This window comes from Sardina pilchardus, chromosome 4 (genome assembly GCF_963854185.1).
Source record: "Sardina pilchardus chromosome 4, fSarPil1.1, whole genome shotgun sequence".
Taxonomy (NCBI): Eukaryota; Metazoa; Chordata; class Actinopteri; order Clupeiformes; family Clupeidae; genus Sardina; species Sardina pilchardus.
This window is the reverse complement of record NC_084997.1, coordinates 20,070,838-20,094,339: the sequence shown is the minus strand read 5'-3', so window position 1 is coordinate 20,094,339 and position 23,502 is coordinate 20,070,838. Positions and strand designations below refer to the sequence as shown.

Below are 23,502 nucleotides of genomic sequence, written 5' to 3'. Positions count from 1 at the left end.
TTAGCGCCCACTTTATTGGGTGCTAAAAGAATAGAAAGAGGGGGAAGGCTATTTTTAGCACTGGCCTTCACTTCTCTTGTGCGTGCTCTCTCTCCCCCTCTCTCTCTGTCCTCTCGTTCCCTCATTGTGTCCATATCTCTCCATACTTGCTTCTCTCTCTCTCTCTCTCTCTCGTTGCCTCTTTGTCGCCATATCTCTCCATACTTGCTTCTCTCTCTCTCTCTCGTTGTGTCTATCTGAAATCCCTGAGGGTGTTTTTAGCTACTTGAGCCTTGTTTGGGAGCGAGCGACTCCAAGCCCAAGTCTCCCTGGCAGGGCAGACTCCTGGGCTGGCTCCCCCCCAGGGAGAGCCACTCAGACAGGAGGGGACAGGGGGGATTTTGGGGAGCCGGCGGAGGAGTGGTCGTTAAATGGGGGCCCCTAATCCTGGGGTCAGGAGCTAAGTCAGCCGCTGCTTCAGGCCGACCCTTGAACTCCACGGCGCGTGCCTGAGTACTCCTCCCCAAAAAAAGCCAAGCTCCCCCTCACACACACACACACACACACACACATAAAAAGATAGTCTCTCTCGGCTGTCGCAGTCACAATCACAGCTGAGATGAGGGACCTGGCAGCTGATGGGTTAACACACACACACTCATCCTCATTGAGAAGAACCGACACACACACACGTCCACCAAGAATACAGTCCAAAGACTGAAACATAAGTACAAATCTCAAACATATTTAGACGGACACACACGCCATATACCAACACCACAAATCAAAACATGCTTCCGTCCAGAATGCAGACACACACAAACTATAACAGACTGACACACACATACACACATATAAGAGCCCCCCCCCCACCCTACATATACGTCCCCCACCCCTGCCACACACACACACACTCCACACATACACAGACAGACAGAGACCCCATGGTCACACTGAGCCATGCAGACACCCCCAGAGAGAGACAGCTGACCACACTAGGGACCCTAACAATAACAACCCCCCCCCCAAACACACACACACACACACTCACATACCACACACACCCCACAGGGGCTAAACCTCGACCTCCACACCCCAAACCATTCCAGAACCCCCCCCGCCGTCCCTCTCGTAAAAGAAGAAGAGGCACCCTGCCAACTTGACACCTCCAAAAAACAAAAAAAAAACCCGCGTGTGTCGGACTATCTGAGCCTACTAACGGAGCATGGGGCGAATGGAAAGAATGGTGCAATATGAACGACTCACAACTCAAACTTCATGGCACACGGTGCAGGCACTCCACCAGTTCAACTCCTGACCCAGACACTCGGCCCCAATAAAGTCCCCCGCGCCGGGGACGGGCCCTTCCATAAAACACGCCCTGGCCAAGAACCAGCCCGGGGCTTAACCGCTACCGCTACTACAACAACGTCATGCCTCGGCAAACAGGCAATTAGACAAAGAACAACAACACCCTTCATCCTCCGGTGCCCCGATGTATCCGTCTAGCGGCCACATCTCTCTGCGTCTCTCTCCCCGCCACACACACACACACACACACACACACACACACACACACACACACACACACACACACACGATCATGCCCGTCCAGACATGTTGGGACGCTACGCACCGCACTTGACATCATCTCGCCAGGGCGTTCTCATCAGCGCCTTCCCGACGAGGTGTCTCCATGCTGACAACGACGCACTAGAACAACCACAACAACAACAACAACAACGATGACAACAAACGGCTCCGCAACAAGACATCTGCCTGAAGGAGGGCATTATTTGGCAGCCGTCTCAAGTTGCACGGCCATCTTTCAGTGGAGTGGGGTAATAACGGAGCGGTATTTGGCACCTCCGCTCCTCGACTGCAGACACAATCCCTGAAGGCAGACGGCGCTGGGAAAGCGGAGCACTATCTGGCAGCAGCGCGACCCCAGGCCACCCCTGTGCCCCTGGCCACTGGGAGGAAAGGCAGAGCAGTATTTGGCAGCGGCCGGAATAGCGCGTGTGTAATGGAGGGAGAGCAGCACATTATTTGGCAGCCGCCGTCCCAAGATGTGGAGGGGAGGGAGCTGACGGCATTATTCCACACACACACACACACACACACTTACATGCAAGCACACACACTAACACAGTGATGAGGTCCAGACAAGGGAGCAAGGGCCTTCTGATATTCCCTTGCTTCGTTTACTTACCCACCTACACACACACACAAAGAGCATGTCCAGAGACACATCTTGACACAACTCTCAACACACGCTTTGATCGCGCCAAATTCTTCCCGACAGTTCCTGCATAACCAGCATATGGCAGTCTCGCTCACACGCAGGAAAACACACACACATCTGAAGCCCCTGTCCATCTCCTCCACACACACACACACACACACACACACACACGCACACACAGATGCAGCATACCTCAAAACACATTTGTGGCTTTGTTCCCCCATTGTACAGCCTAGTTCTGACACACATTTTTCGGTGGGGGCTATTTCCAGACGTGCCGTTTAAACCAACACTCTAGCCGCAAGTCAGCGACCATAAAATAACAGCACTGTCGTCTCTCTCTTTCTCTCTCTCCGTCTCTCTCCTTCACACACACACACACACCACACACGGAGCCACAACAAGGATTGACTTTTTAACATCACAGAGTGACCAACAAGAGAGAGAGAGAGAGAGAGAGAGAGAGAGTATGAAGTCCCATGTGAAGGCATCGGTTTCCCACAGTAACACAGAGGACAGAAAGGGAAAGACCTAAAGGAAAGGAAGGACATACACAGAAATGAGAAGAGAAGAGGGGAGAGAAAACATGGGATGACAAAAGGAGGTGCAGAAGAGATGGGGAGAGAGAGAGCAGCGACAGGAAACAGGAGGAAAGAGGGACATGAGCAGAGAGGGGTTAGGAGAGGAGAGGAGAGACAGTGCAGGAAAAATAAAATGGACAGAGGAGTAGAGGAAGGGGATAGGAGAGGAGGAAGAAAAACAAGGAGACAGATTTAGAGGACGAGGAGGATGAGTGCCGGAGAGAGGAGGATGAGAGGACAGGAGAGGAGGAGAGGAAAGGAGGAGAAACAGTGGCCCAGTGGGAGAGATGAGAGGAACAGAACATTCAGAGGCCCACGGACAGCGATAAATTCAGTACAACTTTTTTGAATTGAGGAGAGAGAGCGAGATAGAGAGAAGAGAAGGAGATAAAGATAGAGATAGATAGAGAGAGAGAGAAAGAGAAAGAGAAAGAGAGAAAGAGAGAGAGGCAGGGTTCAAGGGAGACTGTATGACAGAATTCAACAGCAAACTCCAAGCGTTGTCCCATACACTTAACTGTGGCACAACAGTTCAAACCACAAAACCGACAAATTACCCCCCACACATACACACACACACACCTGAGTCAAGAAAAACACAATTAGAAAAACAGAATTCTAACAACAAACATACATACACACACACACACACACACACACACACACACACACATCCACCAGAGAACCAGAATACTACAATACACAGACAGACAGAGACAGACCGACACAGAGGGAAGGAAAGAGGATGACAAGTTTCAGCACTTACCTCCACTAGAGAACCAGGATACGTAGACTCACACGGACACAAAGACACACACACCAGCCTGCGGAGTGCGGGACTTACGGTGAAGAAGAGGTCCAGACAAGTAAGACACACACACAGACACACACAGAGACACACAGAGACAGACACAGACACACACACACACACACACACACACACAGAGCGGAGCGAGGACTCACGGTGAAGAAGAGGTCCATGACGCGCGTGTCCAGCAGGGCGTCCCTCCAGGTCTCTGTGGGCTTCAGCATGACGTTCTGGGTGGCCTCAAACATGGCGATGTAGTGCCTGCCCAGTGAGCATCCGGTTAAGGCCAACAGGAGCATCACACACACACACACACACACACACAGACACACACACACGGGGGAAACGGCACACACACCCGACAGAGGCGCTCACTTTTCTTCCCTCTCTCCCACTCTTTCCTGTCTTCCTCAGTCTCACGCTTCCCCGACGGTCTCTACGTGTCTTGTTATGGTTATTCTGTCTGCGTGTGCGTCTCCCTGAACGCTCGTTTAACGGTGACACCTCCCCACGGCTCCTCTTCTCCTTGACCCCGTAAAGACCTCTCAATATCGCGCCTGATGATGCCTGCGCCTCCTTCTTCTCCTCCTCTTTCCTCTGTCTTCTTTCTCCCTCTTTTTATTTAAAAAAAATAAATAAAAAATACAACAACAAAAAAAAAACCCTAAAGTTGCTTCCCACTCTTTCCCTCTTGGCAGTGGAAAGTCAGTGTAACTCACACACGCTCCCTTCTCCTTTCCCACCCTCTGTGTGTCTGTGTGTCTGTCTCTCTCTATCTCTCTCCTGCTCTCCCTCTCCTCTCTCTCTCTCTCTCTCTCTCTCTCTCTACCTCCTTCGGTGCGTCTGCCTCCTCCGTCGGAGCCTTTGCCCCGAGTGCTCTCTCCTTCTTTTTCTCTCCCTCTTCTTCTCCTTCGCTCTCTCTCTCTCTCGGAGGAAACTCCCACAGGAATGTCTGATCAAAGCCAGTCACCGGCACAGGCCAGCATTCCACTGGGCTGGACCCACAGTCACTCCCTGCACACACACACACACACACACACACACACACACACACACACACACACACACACACACACACACTACAGACAGGAGCATACTGCCACAGCGCACACATGTACAAACACACACATCCTCAAAGACAGGTGCCAGCTTTACGCGACAAACTATGTCTGGGTATAATGCCACCCCCCTCTCTGCCTTCTGACCTAGTGTCTCTCTCCCTCTCTCTCTCTTTCTTTCTTTCTTTCTTTCTTTCTTTCTTTCTTTCTTTCTCTCTCTGTCCCTCTCTCTCCCACTCTTTCCTTCTCCCTCCTCCACAGTCACACAGGGCCGACTTTACGGCATGGGTAAAAATAGTGCAGCCGCCACAGAACTCTGGGTGAACCTGCGGTAGGAGAGGCCTGGCCTGGTCTGGCTGGGTACAGGGGAAGGGAGCGCAGGGGGGGGGGGGAGCAGAGGGGGGGGGGGGGGGGGGGAGAGAGAGTCCAGGGAGCAGGGCCTGAGACCGGGGCACTGGTGGCTGACCAGCCCTGGGACACGGAGCTGCTGGAGCTGCTGGAGCTGGAGGAGAGCCAAGCATGGGTATGGAGACAGACTGACTGGACTCAACCACCGGTGGGAACTCAGGACTGACCAGGGCTGTGGGTGCTTGGATGTAGAGGGCAGAGGAAACTGACGTGCGTGTGTGTGTGTGTGTGTGCGCGCGTGTGTGCTTTTTAAGCACTGTGTGCTTGTGATCTGATGACCATGTGTGAGGGCAGAGGAGGGGAGTGAGTGAGTGGAAGAGTTGCTTACGCACATGTGTGTGCGCGCGCTACTCTTTTTAAGCACTGCGTGTTTGTGATGTGATGTGATGACCATAGAGTGTGGTGGTGTGTGTATGTCTCAGAGTATAATGCTTCTACCACAAATAGGTACATGCATGAATAGAGAAGTGTGTGTGTAAAAAAAAAAAAACAGTTATCAGGTACATCTCAGATATCAGGTACTGTGGAGAGAGAGTGTGCGTGTGTGAGTGTGTGTGTGTGTGTGCACAATTTTCTAATATAACATGAAATGAATTATATCTGATGTGCAACGGCTTTAAGGCTTGCAACACTAAAAGAATGTATGATCATGTCGAGTTGGTGTGTGTGTCACGAAAGGTGACAGATGAAACAGGATCTGGGGTGATTCACACACACATGACCACTCTTTTCCATCAGCTTGCTCCTCAGCTGCCCTCTGCCACAAACACACACACACACACACACACACACACACACACACACACACACACACACTGAGGCTGGGGTTAAGACAAGATGTCTAAACTTACTCCTCGTGCCGAATAGCCAAATATTCACCACCACATTATCACCTCATGAGTGACTGAGTGAGTGAGAAATAGTGTGTGTGTTTGTCTGTACGTGTGTGAGTGCGAGTCCACTCAGACACGAGACTGGACGTTAAATATTGCTATTGTTATCCTTAATGACTCGTTAACGATGCCTCGTAGAGTGCAGGTGTTGACAAGCGTGACTGTCACAACGGCGTACCGTTGTTCACTTTCTCATCTGATCACACTGGTTTTGCTTGTGTTAAAAGGTATAAAAGGTGTTTGTTCAAAGGGAGTTGGCAGGCTATTACAGTGATAAGACTCCAGGGTGAGTGAGATGTGTTACTAAATAAAGGACTTCTAAAGTAATCCCACAGATAGAGATCTCAGTGAAACACAAACCACAGCGAACACACTGTACGAGCACTAGTAAACCACACTACTGAGGAAAAACACTGCAGTGAAAGACATTCAGACTTTACACACAGTTTTACACACTCGAGATCTCTCTCACACACCCACACACACTCATAAATGCACGGACACACACACACACACAGACAAAGGAACACACATACTGTAAGCACACACAAACAAGTGCATGCAGAAACACACATACAAGCCCACGCAAAAACACACACTTTCGTTCACTCACACACACACACACTCCTGATGAACACCCCTTGCCCCTTAAGTCAGCACGTGTGCAGTTGACGGGTGGAGGGATTTTCCAACCTCCCGCATTTCAAAAGCAGCAGTGCGGTTACAGGCTAGGCAGCTGAACTTTTAACTGCAGCTACCACTCCCCCACCCACCACCACCACCACCACCGGACCTCCACCACCATTGGAGGTCCCGCCGCCAACACCACCACCACACCATCACCACCACCACCACCACAGCCCCTGCATGCTCATGCGTCTGAAACTTTCCATTACACCTTCTCCTGATAACTCAGGAGAAACCGTACTTTTCGAGGACAAAAAAAAAAAAAAACGAAACGAGGGTTTCGCATTTTAGGAGAGACGCGAGGAGCCTCGGCGACCGGGGCTGCGGTCTTGTCGACGGCTTAACTTGACTTTCCGTTACAAAACCCCAAATCTAGAGCCTGCTCCGACAGGAACGCTCTGCCCTGCTAAATCCTCGCTTGTTAAAACGGTTGATAAACGACGACGGGGAATAACCGCGGAGTCGTCGCAGAAAACGCGTTTTCTTGAAATACGACGTGTCCGAGGGAGTGAAAAGCCAGCAGAGAGCACGGAGAGAGTGCGTGTGTGTGACAGAACGAGGCGCTTGCGTGTCTGAGTTATGGAGTGTTAGGGTCCGAACGGAGAGGGGTGCTGGGAAGCCGGCGAACTTTAGCGACTTTCGCCAGATCGGGGGATCTTCAATCAGCGACGGGCTTTTGCGAAACGGCTCCGAGCTGTGCAAAACGAGCTGCCGGCGGAGCGGGTGTGTATACAGTGTCAAACAGACGTGCCGGCGTGTTTACGCTCCCCGCGGACGCCCCGGGAGCTCTGCCGAGGGCCCGCTGCCAGCTGGGGTGAGACGCACATCCGTCCACTCGCCCGCCCGCCTGCCCTGTCCGTCCATGCTGGCAAAAGACGGGTTTACGTGTCGCATCCTCCCTCTGAAGACCCCCTATGCCCTTCTGTCTCTCACTCTCTCTCTCACACACACCACACACACACACACACACACACACACACACACACACACACACACACACACACACACACACACACACACACACACACACACACACACACACACACACACACACACACACACACACACACACACACACACACACGCTGAGTGGGACATGTGGGATAACACTTGAGGAATGCCCTTCTGCTCCCTTTGCTCTCCCCCAGTTCGCCGCTGCCCCCTCCCCTCCCCTCCCCTCTCTCTCTCCGTTCATTCCCTCTCTTTCTCTCTCTCCCTCTTTCCACTACCTCTCTCTCATCGCTCATCACCCCTACCCGCTCCTCCACTCCTTCTCTTCCTCTTTCCAGCTTCTTTTCATTCCACTCTTCTGCCGCCTCTCTCGCTCTCCCATTCATGCCTCCGTCCGCCTGCCCTTTCATATCGACACACTCTACTCCCTCTCTCCTAGTCTCTCCCTACCCACACACACACACACACACACACACACTTTATTCTTCCGTCTCTTCCTTAATTACATCCCTCTCCTTCACTCTCTCTCTCAGTCCTCCTGGCTCACTCTTTTTTTGGCCAAGTCTTGTCCCACCATTTCCTCTGGACTGTCCTGTGTTCAGCCTCTCCTGTTCTCCTCCCGGGTCCCCTCAGGCAAATGTCATGCCACCTCCCTACAAATTCACCCTACTTGTTTTATGGACATTATTTGCCGACAAGCATCAGATTTGACGTTTATAGCTGCCACTGCCATCTCAGCGTTAACTACGGTGACATATTGGTACTGTATACAGTATGTGACTCTTCAAAGCGAAATCAGTCGCTTTAAGCACAACGTCATTTTGAGAAAATCCACAATAAACAAACTTCCGGGTTAAAATGTTGAATTTCACGTTTTTGCATAATTCGACAGTATACAGTCTACATTTTCATATCGTGAACTAATTTCACGGAAAAAACATACGTCTTGACTGTTAAACCCGGCAAAGATTCAACACATTAGCAGTCATCCCCGTTGTCCATGCTGCTTAAAAAGGTGATTTCTCCTCTTCTGGCATATCGTGACAGGAGAACCATGTCAACTTTGGATGCGGTTATCTAAGCGATAGTTTGTGTAATACCCTCGATATACATATAGTTGGAAAGCTTAGTTTATGGCCGTTCACATGAGCACAACAACTTAATTTTTTACATTTTACCGAAATGACTGGTTTCGCTTTGAAGGGTCACATATCAATCCGCGAATCGGGCAAGGCAATCCAGATTTGCCAGCGAGGAGGAGGACGGACGCTCAAGATTTTCTTCATTTAACTGCGCAGAACGTGTCGGGTAACATCCTGATTTTGACAAGATACGGTTCATTTGTGAATGTGAACGTGGAAATGGAGGGTGAAGAGGAAGGTGCCGGGGGAGGAAAGAATGTGTGCAAAAGATTCACGGCTCGGGAGTGTATCAACAAGTGTATATGCCAACGTTTACATTACATGTTACTCATCTACTCATCTACTCAGTTCTTATTGAGAGTAGGTTGAGTGGCTTTGACCATCAGTTTTGCGGGTTTTTTGTGATTTTGTAAATGGGTGGGTGGGTGGTGGTGGTGGGGGGAGAGTGCCTCTCTGGCCTCCTGTTACAGGTTAGAGTGCGTCCACTCTCCCCGGAGACTCACTGGCTCAGACAGCTGTCTGTCATCCATTCCCTCCCTCCCATTGGCCATCCACAGCCACACGAGTGGCATAAGGCCCAGTAATGAGGCCCCCCTCCCCCCCCAGAGGTCAAAGGGCGTGTGGAAAGACATGCTGTAGTACAGGCGCATCTGCCAGCTCGCACAGATGACACGTACACGTGGTGGCGCGGAGAGATGACACGCATGCCTCTGCCGCTCATTTCAGAGACAGAGTGGGAAACACACACACAAATGCCAAAGCCACAGGCGTTTAAGTGAAGCAGACACTCAAAGGAGACACTCAAACACACACACGCCTCCGCCATGCTTTAAGGACATGGAGACGGCTGTTGGGCACGCAATTAAAGTGCCGACGCGAGACACAGAGACACAGACACACACACACACACTCACACAAACACAAACACGCCCAGTTCTCCCCAGGGCCTTAATAAATCTGATCAATTTCCCAAAGGAGTCTCCTTCATGCACCACCCAGTTGCCGACCACCACACACACACACACATGCACGCACACACACGCACACACACACACACACAGAACATGCCTGACATTCCACCGGGCAGAGGGAAGGCTGGTTACTGTGGCGGAGGGCAAGCTAGGGGCGGGCGTGGGCGTATCTTTTGAAAGTGATCCGTGACCCTGGTTGGCACCGACGCCACCGCAGATCCCTTTAAACGGCCAGCGGCGACCGGAGAGAGCCTGCGGAGGCTTAACGCTTCAGAGACAATCAATGGCACACACACACACACACACACACGCACACACCACATTCAGTCATACACATAGCTGAGGACACATCACATCTTATCACACACGCAACACGACATGTGGCACACGTGTGTCATTAGCCGGAGTATGCCAGCACTGACAGACACACACAAACACACACACGTAGACACACACAGACACACACACACATATCCTTAAGAAGATATATAGGGTGCACATATGATATGGGGAACATAATCTCATTGAAGCCAGACAACAAGCGCATAGCTGAAGACACATATACTCTTAATCATTCATGCATGCATGCATGCTTGCACACACACACACACACACACACACACACACACACACACACACACACACACACACACAATCAGACACATACACACACACAAGCATCACACACAAATTCTATATGTGGCACGCATACTGAGAGGAACCAAACACCTTTTTAACACACATGTGGCAAAACTGAAGGCCTATCACTTCAGAGGATCTACAGACAGCCACACAAACCCCTCTTTAACACTCTCTCCCTTTCTCTCACTAACACTCTGACACACACACACACACACACACACACAATAAAGGCTGTTCAGACAAACACGCACACACAGTACTGAATATGCCACCAACCACCTCACAGGCTCCCCTTTTGACAAACAAAAACCATCAGTCGAAGAATGAAAGGATATGATTGGGTGGCAGGAAGTTCCAGCTGAGCACCTGATTGGCCAGTGCCAGGTACCGCTGGAACACGGAGGACATCTGGGCGTTGAGGTTCTCCCTGCGGCTGAACTCCTGAAGAACCTCCATGGTAAGCATGAAGATCTGCCTCAGGTCGTCCTCCTGACACACACACACACACACACACACACACACACACTTCAGTATGATATGTCATACAATAGAGCTGCACTGTACATAACCATAACCACACACACACACTCACACATAATATGACAGGATGATAAGTGAAAGTCACTTGAAAGTCACTCACACGTCCACAAGATATTTAACGGACAAATACGTGGGTGTGAGACCTCATCTCTAATAGTGATCAGTCAACCGAAATACAATGGCTGTCAGGTCTAACGCAAAAACTCACACACGCGTGCCCATCTATTCAGTGATTCTCAAAATGAAAATAATTCAATAATAAACACCCTACACTAAACAAAAGAAGAGGAATGATTATGATATTCATTACAATCTCACACACACACACACGCTACAACAATAGCCTGTATGCTTATGACTTATGGGCTTAAGCTTCTAATAAATAAAGACAGACACGCAGCTCATGACAAGGAACAACACTTGGAGAGGGTGTAGAGAGACAGCTGTTCCGTGCAAATACAAAAACAAATCTGCTACTGAAATCATAACTCATACATTTGTCAACAAAGTGAATGGGTGTGAGATTTGTAAAGCTACTCGATTGGTAGTATGTAATCAAAGCCGCTGAGCTCAAACAAACGGAGTTGTGTTATTGTACTGCATTGTATTGGAATGACGTCAGGTGATGGCGCTTCAGGGCTGTGTTGTGTAGTGTTGTGTTATGTTGTGCTGAGAGACCTGGAACTGGCGCTTGCAGTTGCCGTGGAACTCCATGCTGAGGCCAATGTTGCTGGTCTTGCTGGAGCTGGAGAACTCGCTGAGTAGCGCCGTCAGGATGGAGCAGGCCAATGTTTGCTGCGCGCGCACACACACACACACACACACACAGGCAGAGGTCAGAGGTTAAAGGTGACAGCTTACACTCACATACACCCTACACCCACCCAAACCAGGCACCCTTGAGACATGAGTGTGGACGTATGCCATCGTGTGTGTGTGTGTGTGTGTGTGTGTGTGTGTGTGTGTGTGTTTACTCATGGCGGCCGGGCCCCGCTCGTCAGTCCCTGATGAGTGTGCTGAGAGCAGCTGGCTGGCTGGGTCCTGGCCTGAGCGTGTGCCCTGCACGTGCCGCCGTCTTAACCAGAGAGCGTCCATCAACCAGATCAGCCCGCTCCACAACACAGCAGCACATGGCCAGGCTCCTATACCTCTCATCACACAGCAACAGGTCTGGGAACAGCACCGGCCACAGCTAAATATCCCACTCTGGATTACCATGGCATCATGACATGTTGATGAACACTAGGACTAGAATGCATCAGTTAACTGAAATTATGAAATACATGACGGCAATTTCAAATTCATTTAAAAAACCTTTCAAACAACTTTCTCTGAGTAGGAAACTCCCTTCCACTTCCTTAACAACAATCGATAATCAAATCAATGGTGAATACAAGTTTGTCGAACCCAACTGCACTGCATCAGTTCATAGAAATTATGAAATATATGACCGCAATTTAAAATTAATTTCAAAAACCTTTCAAACAACTTTCTCTGAGTAGGAAACTCCCTTCCACTTCCTTAACAACAATCGATAATCAATGGTGAATACAAGTTTGTCGAATCCAACTGCACTGTAGTGGCATCTGTTATTTCTCTCATGTCTGATCTAAAAACAAATAAGACAGTTCTTCTACAGTAAAGCAACCGGATTCAACGAGGCAGGGCCATTCTGACCCACTGCATGCTCTTCCTTTCACGAGCCCCCCTCTTTGAGCGCGCCACTGTCATCTTATCACATCTTTGATCTAAAAACTAATAAACAAGAGAATGCGCTTATAAAACAAGTCCTTCCTTTCATGCCCCCCCCCCCCCCCCCTTTCCCCTGTGTCTTCGGACGTGCCACCGTTCCAGCCGCATGCCATGCCTGGCTCTAAGGCCCTCGAAGCCCTCCGTGCCCCGAGGGATTCCCAAAAACACAAACGTAACCGAGGGCAACAGCTGCTGTGGTCTCAGCACCAATGGATGGCGCGTTCATAAAAGTGCCCCACACAACAACACTCCGCGCACAGCTCAATCAACAACTCCTGCTGCCCAGACTCTGAAGCTCACCCTTCAAGTGGGGGAGACGCTCACTTTCTGCGCGAGGAGCGCCATCTTCTGGAGAGAGCGCACAAGTGCTTGACGAAGGACTAAGGACACTCTGCAGGTGCTATTCAAAAGAGGCTTACACCGTGGGAGAGGAAAGGAGAACAGCTTTCCCTTTCAGCTTCTCTGGCATTTGAGCTAAAGGAGCTTTTACGCCTCCGACAGAGCCAAACCCACGACCGAGACTCCACTCGTCAGATGCTCGGACTAGAACACATCATAAAGGGGGCCCCGGGCTCTTTTGGGGCTTTCAAAGCAAAACAAGAGTGATTCATGCTGAGGAAAAACAGAATCTTTACATTCATTTCCACAGCTTTAACAATCAAGCACGGTGTGGAAAATGTGCGTCTACTCTAGCCACAGACCGTGCACAGATTGGGTTTAATCTAATCATGACTAAATAATGGCTATGGTTTGGTTACAGCTCAGAACTCCCCCCCAGTGCGGCTGGTTACTCAATTTCTCTATTACTCAATCCGCTCAGACACAGCGCCCGCCGCTGCTGCCTACCCGTCAGTGGGTGACGGGCACGAGGATACCATCCGGGGGCGCGGACGCAGCAGCTCCCACCTAAAAATCTGGATCACTTCCCTTCATCAGATACAGGCCATATGAGTAAGCTCTGCTTCTGCGTAGTTGAAAATTCCCCGTTGCGTTGTTTTCCGAGAGATCGGCTCTGTCATCCAGCATGCGTCATCTCGCATTAGTCAGCGAAATCTCTTTTCAGAAAACTGCCATTTCTTTTTTTTTTTAAGTATATTTTTTTGGGCTTTTTGCCTTTATTTGTATAGGACAGTGGAGAGAGACAGGAAGCAAGTGGGAGAAAGAGATGGGGTGGGATTGGGAAATGACTGCAAGTTGGACTCAAAACTTGAGTTCCCATGGGCACTCGGACACGTACATGGCACAAGCGCTTTAGCCTATTGCGCCACAGCGTCCCCCAGAAAACTGCCATTTCCACTACCTACTCACGCCCAACAACATCAAGTGCCTGGCCTCCCTCCGGCTACTCTCAATTAGCTGCTTACGATTCAGCCCGCTGTCGTTACAACGACTCATTACCCATTGTTGGCATTCCAGAAGGAAGTAATGACTCGCATTCCGGATCTTTCCCTCAGCGTGTAATGGCTTCGCCCCCGCCCCTCACCCCTTTACGTTCTTGTCAGTGTGATGATGACAGAATCACACACGGCCATAAATCCCCCACTACTTATGAACGGCATGACTGTCAGGAGTCAATGCATCAGCCACACGCATGAGAGCTGAGAGGTGGATTCAGTTTCACATTTTGGCACCGCGTGGTTCCAGGGAATCAGGAAACATACCTGCCACTATGTGAGCTTAAGAGAAGGGTGTGGGCTCATCACTGGGTACGATGAGCAACATGATTCGTGTCTCCCACTGAAAGAGCCACAGCTGCTACACCCAACATGAGGAGCATGTTCAAGCAGCAATGAGAAATGCTGGTCCAAAAAAAACAAACACTAGAGAAGTAACAACTCGAAAGGTGCGCATATTTCAATTTTCAATTTCAATTGAATTTCACTTATAGAGCGCCAAAACATTACACGTCTCATGGCGCTTTACACAGAGTGTTAAACATGGAAAGAGAGCCCATGAGTAACAGGGGCGTGGAAAAGCTCCCTAGAATCGGAGACACATATAGGAAGAAACCTCAGACAGATCCACGACTCAATATCCTTGCAAACACCACGCACAGCTCCACTGGCACTGGTGAAAATGTGTTAACTGGTGTCTTCAGTTGGCGATGTCGTGTTGTCAGAGCTTTTTCATTACTGCGAGGTGTTACAGCCTGGCAGTGGCAAGCATACCTACATAGTGGTTTTCCTGAAAGGCTGGTGGGAACGAAATACGCATTTAGCGGTCGCATGCTTTATGGTGCGCTGCATTTTTGTAGTCACTGTCTAACCACAAAAACTACTTTTACAGGACAGGTTTTTCTACGTCTTACATCATGCAGTTAACAAAGTTGGCTTATAACAAGTGGCACTTAAAATGAGTTGTAATGTCTTCTGACAAGTAAATATCTTACTACTTTGGGCAGAAAATGAACGAAAATTAAATAAATCAAATCAGCTATAAACATCTGAAACAATCTGGGACAAAGTTCACAGAACAGTTTGGGACTTTTGTCCTTTAAAAGTCAGGTGAGTAGTGCATACCGGTAGTTAGACGCTCTAGTTGGGGTAATCTGCTAAGGATGGCTGACCACCGTCTTAGAACAGCGTTTGGGAGGGGGGTCGATGCGGTTTGATGCGGTGACCATTTCCTCATTAGGTGAGATTCAACGTTCCGCGTTCGTGTAAACTCACCACTGTGGGGTTGCCGCTGCTGATGAGCTGGCTGACTTCATGGAAGATGCCCTTGCAGTTGATGGACTTATCGAGCGAGCCCCGCTTCACAATGACCGCCACGGCCAGTAGGACCTGCTCACGGACATACTTCTGAAGGCTACAGTGGGGGGAGAGAGACCGAGGGGGGGGGAGAGAGAGAGAGAGAGAGAGAGAGAGAGAGAGAGAGAGAGAGAGAGAGAGAGAGAGACAGAAGAGAGAGAGAGAGAGAGAGAGAGAGGAGAGAGAACAAAAGACTGTATTAAATCACAGGCTTAACCAACCACATTTAGTGTGAGAATAAAGTATCCTGTAAAATTGTCTCTCACGGTTCTCACAATTTCCAAATAAATCACAGCTTCACCATAGTTCTCCACTAAACTGTTCTGTGTGTGTTCTGAATTTCTGCAATTATCTCTGCAAAAGCCCACACGCCCATCTCTGGCCAGACATTTCTATCGTGGTCTATTGAGTTTCCTGGGGTCGCTGTTAAAAGATACAAATCCACCGTGCAATGAAAGAATGTGTTCTTTATTTAGGGTAAGCTGAAGCCCTTGAATGCAAACACGTTTACATTACATCTAATGCATGTCAGGAATGCCAGGGTCAATGATAGGCCGTTTAAGAGGGGAAACACGCCTACTGCTAGTTGCATTTTCACATACAGTACATACTTTTATACATTAATTCACCAGAAGCCACCTGCAGGCCAGATGTCTCAGCATTAGCCGACATGTTTTGTTATAGGCAGAGACTGTGATTCTGGCAACAGGTTGCTGGCGTCGGAGCTTCACAGCCAGTGAAAATAAACACCCTTATGTGTAACCCATCCTGTGTTTGCTGTATTTGACAAAACATTTATTGGAAAGGGAATCATGAAACGTTATGATTTTCATCAAATAACATTTAAAGGTATATTCACAGTTATGGGCATTTATGACAGATTAAGATGCAGATTAAACTACCATCAAGCCCAGTGCTCAAACCACCTCAATGCAGAATGATTTTCAAACATTCAACAGAGATGCCTAAATGTGCAAATGTATTCAAACAGCTAGGCAATGTTTATGCAATGTAGACAAATTATTGTGCATCTGATGTTCATTGCACCTCTTGCAATGAGCTATTAGACTGCTAACAGCTCCAGTGTGTATATAGACGGAGACACACAGGACTAGTAATTACTAACAAATACTGATCACACATGCACGCGTGCACACACACACTATTGTAAGAGGACCTGGGAGAAGCGGAATCCTTTCATGTGTTAATTTAACAGCAGACACATTTGTGGCTGAACATATCAAATTGAACATAATAACACACAATTACAAACCCAGAGGAAAACACACACACACACACACACACACACATACACACACATACACACACACACACACACACACACACACACAAGGGTGTGACTCACTTGGGTCTCTGTAAGACATAAGTAAGGAGGAATGTGCGGAGAGACTCAATGCTGGCCTTCTCCAGAAGGATCCACTCCCGCACCACCGCCTCCATGATGGCTGTGGCCGCCTGGAAGAGCACATAGTCCACCTTACTGGTCTCTGGGAGGAGAGGAAGGAGAAGAGGTGTTACACACACACACACACACACACACCAAGCAGCAACATGCCTTGATTATGATTAGAAACACAAGTCTTCCACACACATGGCAGCAACGTGCCTCCATGATGATTAGAAACACACACACACAGGCCAGTCCCATCATGTCCCAACACACACAGTCATTCTGCATGGATAACTCACTGGCACACATGTCCACGTGCCCGCATTCACTCACATACACACACATACACACACCCTGCGCCTCAACGGAGTCTCTTTGAGAAACAAGTAGTTGGAGATAGATCTGAGGCTTTCTAAACGAACACCACTATTAAGAGTACCACACCAAACACACTGAATTAAACCAGCAAACTAAAGCAACCGCACTCAGCAAGAGGAACAGTAAAATATGGTAAAATCAGCTTAGCCACATTCACCAGATCAACTACTCTATACTCGGCTACAATCAGAGCACACAAGCCACGGCTAAAAATACCAGACCAAGTACGCTCACCAAGACAAACGACACACACAAGGCCATCACAGACATGCTAAATAGCCCTCACGCTAATCACGCATAACCACATATTCAGAAATAGCCTAGAAATCTAGACGCCCCTAGCGGCAGCAAATGTAATTTGGCTGGCGGGGCAGTCTAGCAACGATCCATTGAGGCAGGGAGCTGAGAACCCCCAGCACCAGCGGGCCAATCACAGGGCTTAACATAATGGTGACTGACATGCGACCAGAAGTTGCGACGGTAACGCATTCTGTAATTTGAAAACAAGAAGATGATTTGTTTATGGCGTTATCCTATTGCGTGGAGAGGGAAGGTTACGCATCCTGCTGCTACTTGAAAACAAGAAGATGATTCGTTTAGCGTTATCCTATTGCGGGGAGGGAATTTGAAAGACAACTGTTTATCCCACCCCTCCGATTGAGCCCTGTCTACGGTGAGTGTCCAGACCCTACATCTTGATGTGGGTCTGGCTCGTCAGGCTAATTCAGAAAGCCTATGCTACCTCAATGTGTTGTCCTAGTCAACACTCTCTCTCACTCTCGCATGGTCACTTGATCTTTCACATGGTTAGCTAAAAAAACGTCTTCTCCGAGTTTGGACCATCCACGGCATAGTGCACTGCGCAGTAAACAACCACTACGTCGCCATTGGTTAGTGAGTCAATGGGTGTACTAAGCACCAAAGGGCTTGATCATTAGTAATAGCCTCAACTGAGTAATAGAGGAAGGACTGCGCCATGCAGAAATAGCGCTCTTTCTTTTCTACTGAAGGAAGACATCAAATGACTAAAGCGGGAATATTTCGGGAGAATGATGTATCACCATTAAGAAATAATTCATGGGGAATTTCAGAGCTCTCTGGTTTTACTGCTTCTCAGGGCCTTGCATATAGACAGAGACAGACAGACACCGAAGCAAGCAAGCAAGCATCCCCCAACACACACAGACACACAGGCACACACAGACACACACAACTCACCTAGTATGTGCTTGCAGATAGCGAAGGGTGATTTGGACTTCCTGAAGGAGAGGAATATGTGCTCAGCATGCTGCCTCTGCTCTGTGCTGACCATGGACGGCGGTGCCTGCAAACAAACACGAGGAGGGTCAGACTACATGTAAACATACAACACATCTGAGCAGCCGTGCTTACAAACAAACAAACAAACAAACAAACAAACAAAACAAACACGCATGCTCACTTAAATGCAGCACAGGAGCACACCTGTTCAATAAGACCCCCCCCCCACACACACACACACAACAAGGTACCAAGTTTTACGCATAACTCTATAGATCCACACACACAGCTCATCTCTGTGTACACACACAGAGCATGCCATCACGTGCTAACTGTGTCTAAGAGTGTCAGACTCCCACCGTTGGCCCCCGTGCCGGCTGAGGTGTGAGGTGTGTGAGGCGTGCGGTGGAGGCTTGCCGCTCGGAGCAGAGCCACCGCGCCGGTGTGCAGAGGCAGAGCACGGACGGCAGCCCAGCAGTGTAGGAAACTCACATTCCTGCCTTAATTACAACACACCAGCACTTCCAGACCGCCAGCGGCCAGGGCTACTAGGGAGAAGGGCCTCTTTTATCCACGCGCCACCACACACACACACACACACACACACACACACACACACACACACACACACACACACACACACACACACACACACACACACACACACACACACACACACACACACACACACACACACACACACACACACACACACACACACACACACACAGACAGACATACAGACATACACACACAGTCAGACAGCTAGACAGCCAGACAGGGCACAAACTAAGAGAACACACACTCACTCACTTTCTCTCTCTCACACACACACACACACACACACCTCACTTCAGTTCAGTTAAAAAAAAGGGGGAAGAAGGGCTCTTTCATCAGAGCTGCGGCCGCAGGAATGCCCCATTCATTTTTACAGCCTTCATCTACTAAATCACTACAGGAGGCATAGCACACACATTCATGACAGTACACAAACAAACACACACAAAAAAACACTGACATACAAAACACACAGCTTTGTGAGCCCATCTTCAGTCACACACACATTTAAGTGAGCTCCACCAACGGCAATCGGTTTATTCTTGTTTCAAATAGGTGTACTGGACTGATGCATATTCAGTGGGCTATATCAATGGGCCCTTTGTATGGTTGCATTTTGTAATTTAATGCTCACTGTGAAACACTTCTATACCACACAGACTGTTGGGCTGGTGGGGCGAGATGGATGTGGCTTTTGAAACAGCTGGGACAAAAAATTGAAGCTTGGATAATTTGCGTCCGACCAACTCCCTCTGAGAATGGGTAATTACAGGTGACACACACATACAAAATGGACAAAGACTTGCCAGGAATAAGCCTGTCAAGTCACTGGATATCATTGACCAACCGATATGCTTATCATCCACTGCAAAGCAAAAGCCATTAATCATAGACTACCAATTGATCAAAACAACCAGACGACGCTCCAATAAAGTTAACCCGTCCACTCCACTCTGAGGATAGTGGGTTTTCTTTTCTCCCTAAATAGCGCCACCTTTGCTTTGCCCCTTAGTGCTCTAATGAGGAAGTGAGCTCTGATGAAATAGCAGTCTGCCTGCGTCTCGGTTCCTTTAAGCCGGTGAATTTCACTGGCATTTATGGCACCAGATGTTCTTGTTTACTTATTACGTTTGATCTTCTCCCAATCACGTTCGCCCTAATCTGATTGGGTGATTTGGCGATGCCCGGCCAAGCGAGCCTGAAGGGCCCAACCGTACGGAATGTCCTCCGCAAAAGGTCACAGAGGGGTCACGACACATTCCGCAGATGGGTGATGGGAAGCATGTGAGCCACCATCATGCTGGACAGACAGAGACACACTGTAATATTAATGACGACTGATTACAGATTCACTCCTTTCAGGTCTCACCATGTTATGAACACAGACAGACATACAGACAGTCTCTCTCACACAGACACACACACACACTGCCTGGATGCTTAACAGAGGTTAACATACTGCACATGACAGAGCAGAGATCAAAAGCAGGGTGGATACAAGATAAATTTAGAGGATGAAGATGATGAAGAAGAAGATGATGATGATAATATAGGATGGTGCATTCAGCACTTCGTTTAAAGACACTGACACGGACACTGATTCCCTAGACAGATAACCTGAGCACTTGTAAAACTGACAGCATTCGCAATTAAGGGTTGTTTGTCTGTCTGTTTGACTGAAAATCAATCACTTACATGTTGACATCAATCACATACTTGCTGCCTTCCCCCACCAGGGTTGGCTTTCATGGCAATGGTGAATAACATTGCCATGAAAGATGCCCAAAGAGCCCAAGGAACAATGTCAGGCCCAGGCCAGAACTGGACAAACAAACAACACCAGGACCACAGGTGTGTCTATGACATTAAACAGATATTTCACCATTTGGGGAATTACACTTTAAACCTGAATGAGAGCATAGTTCCATGCCTAGAAAATCGACACGTTTCACTTTCCATTGGTCTTATTACACTTTCTAACTTGAGAAGAGACAAGTATTAAATAGGAAAATTACCGGAAATCTTAGTCACTTGATGTGATGCTAGCAAGTGAGATGCTAATGGTCTAAACCGATTCAATGATCTATGATCTAGGCTGAAGCTAAAAGTGGTATCGTAAGACTCAGAGAACGGCTGGATGAACTGGAGAAAGGTAAAAAAAACAATTGTTTAACTCAAGAGAAGGTGGAAAATTAGAATAGTGTAATTCCCCAAATGGTGAAACATCCAGGCACCCAGGCAAGAAATCAGATGTGTGTGCTGGACACAAGGTAAGGAGTAGGTTACTCTGATTACAGATTCAAGCACCTAAAATGTCTATGCATTACAGCTATTTTTTAGAGGAGGTTCACTAAGTCTTTGAAAGACCTATGGCGGCAGGTGAGGCTGGTATAAGTTAAAGGTGCAGTCAGAGATCTAAGCGTATGTATAACATTTTTGTCACATTCATCAATCAGCTCCTCGTGACTGCTAGCTGTGCATTCCGTGAGTGCACGGTTTATTATAGTAATAATAATAATATTATTATTAATATTTTTTAAAAAAGGTCTCTGTTGGCAGCCCAGGCTTCACAAACAAACAAACAAACAAACAAACAAACAAAGCAAGGACAAGCTGTCCCCCAAACAAAAACAAAACCCTGCGTGGAGTTTCTCTGGGAATACTGAAGGGAGGAGTAAACTACCAAACTACCTGTCTGGTGTGTTTCGTTTGGTTATTGGTTAAAATACAATGTTACGATATTTTGGACAAAAGTAAGTGTCAGCTAATACATTTAAATGTAAACATTAAACATAAACAAATGAATTTCCTGAGCAATTGCTGATTGTGTCTTTAAAATGGCAAACTTAAATCCAACCAGGACTAACAAACTTTTCAACATTTCAATTGATATTATGTATAAAACATAAACATGAACATTTGATATTCCATTAAGTACACAGGTACCTAGGCATTTTAAACATTGAAGTAAAATGACATAGCCTGTACCTGCTGCCTAAACAGATTATGAGACTGTATAACCACATTTAGCCATTATGCCAATTTGAAGGTGGAGCATATCATTGTAGATACATTGTGCATACAGACCACCAACTAAAACATCTACTCTTCAGTCACGACACGTACAGAACCAGTGCATTAATAGTCTGTATCAATTAGGATATAAGTTTAAGTATTTAGGGTTATTATTTCTAGTAATGTATTGGCAAACTCAACTAACTTGTTATTAATTGGTAACAATTAGCTTGATGCTGTCAACAAGACAACAAGGGTACGAATAATAAGACATGACACATGTTACAAAGTTATTATTAACCAATTCTGCCAAATTTGATACTTTACACCAGATAACTACTTTGACTTCAGCCATATACTGAAAGGACAATACATTTCTGTTTTTAACCAGGGAAATTATTAACTAATTCTAAAAGGGACGAAATTACGTAGCTCAACAACCTGACTGAATATGAATAGGGTTACAGATGGCCTATCGTCAAGCTAGCTCCAGCAGTTGGGCCATTTAGCTTATCTGTAAAGACACAGCGACGCTAAATTCAAATATAGACGTTTGTAATAACTCTTCGGGATTACAGGCATGTGTTAAGAGAGTAATTTCTTTCACCGATAAAACCGTAGAGTTTCCCTCACAACTTTTAGCATGTATAGCTCTACAGTCCCAAGTGGCCTCCGTTCAACCGCATGCTCATAGAGCCTCGATCAACAAGGATCATCGTTGACAAAAACTAGCACAATCAATATCAAAATCAACCCACTATATGGTACTTGTACATCGGTTTGTGGCTAAACGGACTACAGTTTATCGAACATGCTCGATCATGGATAGACACGAAAGTGAATCAACAGCGTGTAACTAGCCGAGGCGAAGAGCAAACATGGGGATGCTGAGAAACTGTCTACGGTACTTTTAAATGTTCTATATTGGTCATTTTTATTGATCGCAGCAAGGGTGTGAGACATAAAAGGTTTATGTGTTTCACAAGATAAGTTTTTAATCGTCATCGTCACAACAGGCAGTGTCATCCATAGTGGCTTCTGAGGATAAGATGATGGCTATGTTGGATTTTTGCGGGATGGAGTGAGACAAGCACTGCGCCACGCATCGCTTTCTTCGCTCAAAACGAATACCTGTGGCGATCTAACAAGCTAGTCTCTCCATAACTTCAGACAGAAGCAAAAGCCAAGCACAGACAGTTACACATATAAAAAACGTTGTTCTACATCTCACCATTAAAACTTTGGCAGCGCTTTCCAGCTGTGAAATCACTTCTGGTGCACCGACCGCCGCCATCATGGTCTCTCTTCAATGACGCGCCATGCGCTGCATTCTGGGAATAAGCGGTACTCTGGGCCAATGAGTTCATGGAGACTTTTGGCAGGGAGTTTTAGTACGGTGCCGTGCCCCGTGAAGGTTATGTAATCACAGAACGATATTAGTCAAAAATCGAAGGTGAGAGCTGTCAATTCTGC

General features: G+C 47.8%; 1 protein-coding gene across 2 annotated transcripts in view; it reads right to left on the bottom strand.

Annotated features, from left to right (window-relative positions):
* xpo4 (exportin 4) overlaps window positions 1–23,380 on the bottom strand; it is a 59,460-nt gene extending 36,080 nt beyond the window's left edge. For both annotated transcript variants that reach the window (XM_062534478.1, XM_062534479.1), the window contains exons 1-7: window positions 23,261–23,380; window positions 18,415–18,520; window positions 16,774–16,915; window positions 15,327–15,465; window positions 11,584–11,700; window positions 10,702–10,854; window positions 3,769–3,882 (exon numbers count right to left, since the gene is read on the bottom strand). In XM_062534478.1, the coding sequence (XP_062390462.1) occupies window positions 3,769–3,882; window positions 10,702–10,854; window positions 11,584–11,700; window positions 15,327–15,465; window positions 16,774–16,915; window positions 18,415–18,520; window positions 23,261–23,326 (837 nt within the window). In that variant the 5' untranslated portion in view covers window positions 23,327–23,380. The remainder of the gene's footprint in view (window positions 1–3,768; window positions 3,883–10,701; window positions 10,855–11,583; window positions 11,701–15,326; window positions 15,466–16,773; window positions 16,916–18,414; window positions 18,521–23,260) is intronic.
* Between the last annotated feature and the right edge of the window lie 122 nt (window positions 23,381–23,502).